Source organism: Acanthisitta chloris, unplaced genomic scaffold (assembly GCF_000695815.1).
Source record: "Acanthisitta chloris isolate BGI_N310 unplaced genomic scaffold, ASM69581v1 scaffold12828, whole genome shotgun sequence".
In the NCBI taxonomy this organism is placed as follows: Eukaryota; Metazoa; Chordata; class Aves; order Passeriformes; family Acanthisittidae; genus Acanthisitta; species Acanthisitta chloris.
Genome location: NW_008686513.1, coordinates 650 through 2,602, shown reverse-complemented (window position 1 = coordinate 2,602; position 1,953 = coordinate 650). Strand labels below are relative to the sequence as shown.

Below are 1,953 nucleotides of genomic sequence, written 5' to 3'. Positions count from 1 at the left end.
GGAGAGGACGTGGAGGACTCAGCAGGGAACGGAGCAGGAGGAGACTCAGGCCTGAGGAGCGTCCAGGAGAGGATCTCGGGTCTCCTGCTCTGCTCTTGATCCTCATCTCAATTCTCCTCTACCGATTGTCCTCTACTGATTTCCTCCTCTCCTCTTCATCCTCTATCTCTCCTCTCGATCCTCCTTCTCTCCTCTTGATCCTCCTCTACTGATTTTCCTTCTCTCTTGATCCTCCTCTGCTCTTGAGCCTCCTCCTCTACTGATTTTCCTCCTCTCTTGCTTCTCCCTCTCTCCTCTCAATCCTCCTCCACTCTTGACTCTCCTCTTCTTTTGACTCTCCTCTCAACTCTTTTCCTCTACTGATTTTCCTCCTCTCCTCTCGATTCTCCCTCTCTCCTCTTGATCCTCCTCCTCTCCTCCTGACTTCTCCTCCACTGATTTTCCTCTTCTCTTGATCCTCCTCTCCTCTTGCCTCTCCTCTCCTCTTGATCCTCGTCTCCTCTAACTCTCCTCTAACTCTCCTCTCCTCTAACTCTCCTCTCAACTTTCCTCTACTTCTGACTCTTCTCTAGTCCTGACTATCTTCTTCTTGACTCTCCTCTCCTCTTCTTTCCTCTTGACTCTCCTCTACTCTTTACTCTTCCCCTCTCTCCTCTCAACTCTTTTCTTCTCCTCTCTCCTCTTGCCTCTCCTCTCAACTCTCCTCTTCTTTCCTCTTGACTCTCCTCTCCTCTCCTCTTTACTCTCTTCTCCTCTCAACTCTCTTCTTCTCCTCTCTCCCCGACTCTCTTCTACTCTTGCCTCTCCTCTCCTCTTGCCTCTCCTCTCAACTTTCCTCTACTCCTGACTCTTCCCTATTCCTGACTATCTTCTTCTTCTCCTCTTGACTCTCTTTTCCTCTCCTCTAGACTCTCCTCTCCTTTCCTCTTGACTCTCCTCTTTACTCTCTTCTCCTCTCGACTTTCTTCTTCCTCTCTCCTCTCCTCTCTCCTGACTCTCTCTCCTCCTGACTCTCCTCCTAACTCTCCTCTCCTTCTCTTGACCTTCTCCTCCTCTTCTTCTTCTCCTGACTCTCCTCTCCTTCTCTCGACTCTCTTCAACTTGACTCTTCTCCTCTTGATTCTCTTCCTCTCCTCTTCCTCTAACTCTCCTCCTGACTCTCCTCTTCTCTTGACACTCCTCCTAACTCTCTTCCTGACTCTCCCCTTGACTCCACTCTTGACTTTCCACTCCTGACTCTCCTCTCGTCCTGACTCTCTTCTCTTGACCCTCTTCTCTTGACTCTCTACTCTTGACTCTATTCCTGACTCTCCTCTTCTCTTGACTCTCCTCCTGACTCTCCTCTTCTCTTGACACTCCTCCTAACTCTCTTCCTGACTCTCCCCTTGACTCCACTCTTGACTTTCCACTCCTGACTCTCCTCTCGTCCTGACTCTCTTCTCTTGACCCTCTTCTCTTGACTCTCTACTCTTGACTCTATTCCTGACTCTCCTCTTCTCTTGACTCTCCTCCTGACTCTCCTCTTCCTCCTACCTCTCTTCCTGACTCTCCCCTTGACTCCACTCTTGACTCTACTCCTGACTCTCCTCTTCTCCTGAATCTCCACTCTTGACTCTCCACTCTTGACTACTCCTGACTCTCCTCTTCTCTTGACTCTCCTCCTGACTCTCCTCTTCTCTTGACTCTCCACTCTTGACTCTTCTCTTGACCTTCCTCTCTTGACCCTCTTCGCTTGACTCTCCTCTCGACTCTCCTCCTCTCTTGACCTTCCTCTCTTGACACTCTTCGCTTGACTCTCCTCCTGACTCTCCCCCTCTCTTGACCTTCCTCTCTTGACCCTCTTCGCTTGACTCTCCTCCCAACTCTCCTCCTCTCTTGACTCTTCTCTCTTGACCCTCTTCACTTGACTCTCCTCCCGACTCTCCCCCTCTCTTGACTCTTCTCCTGACTCAC

At 50.4% G+C, this 1,953-nt stretch overlaps 1 protein-coding gene across 1 annotated transcript; it reads right to left on the bottom strand.

Annotated features, from left to right (window-relative positions):
* Positions 1–1,533: 1,533 nt before the first annotated feature.
* Positions 1,534–1,944, bottom strand: LOC103807450 (putative uncharacterized protein DDB_G0292636; the record flags this gene model as incomplete). Its single annotated transcript, XM_009080176.1, has 1 exon — positions 1,534–1,944. A coding segment is annotated over one exon (411 nt), but the record flags the coding sequence as incomplete, so codon positions are not given.
* Positions 1,945–1,953: the final 9 nt, after the last annotated feature.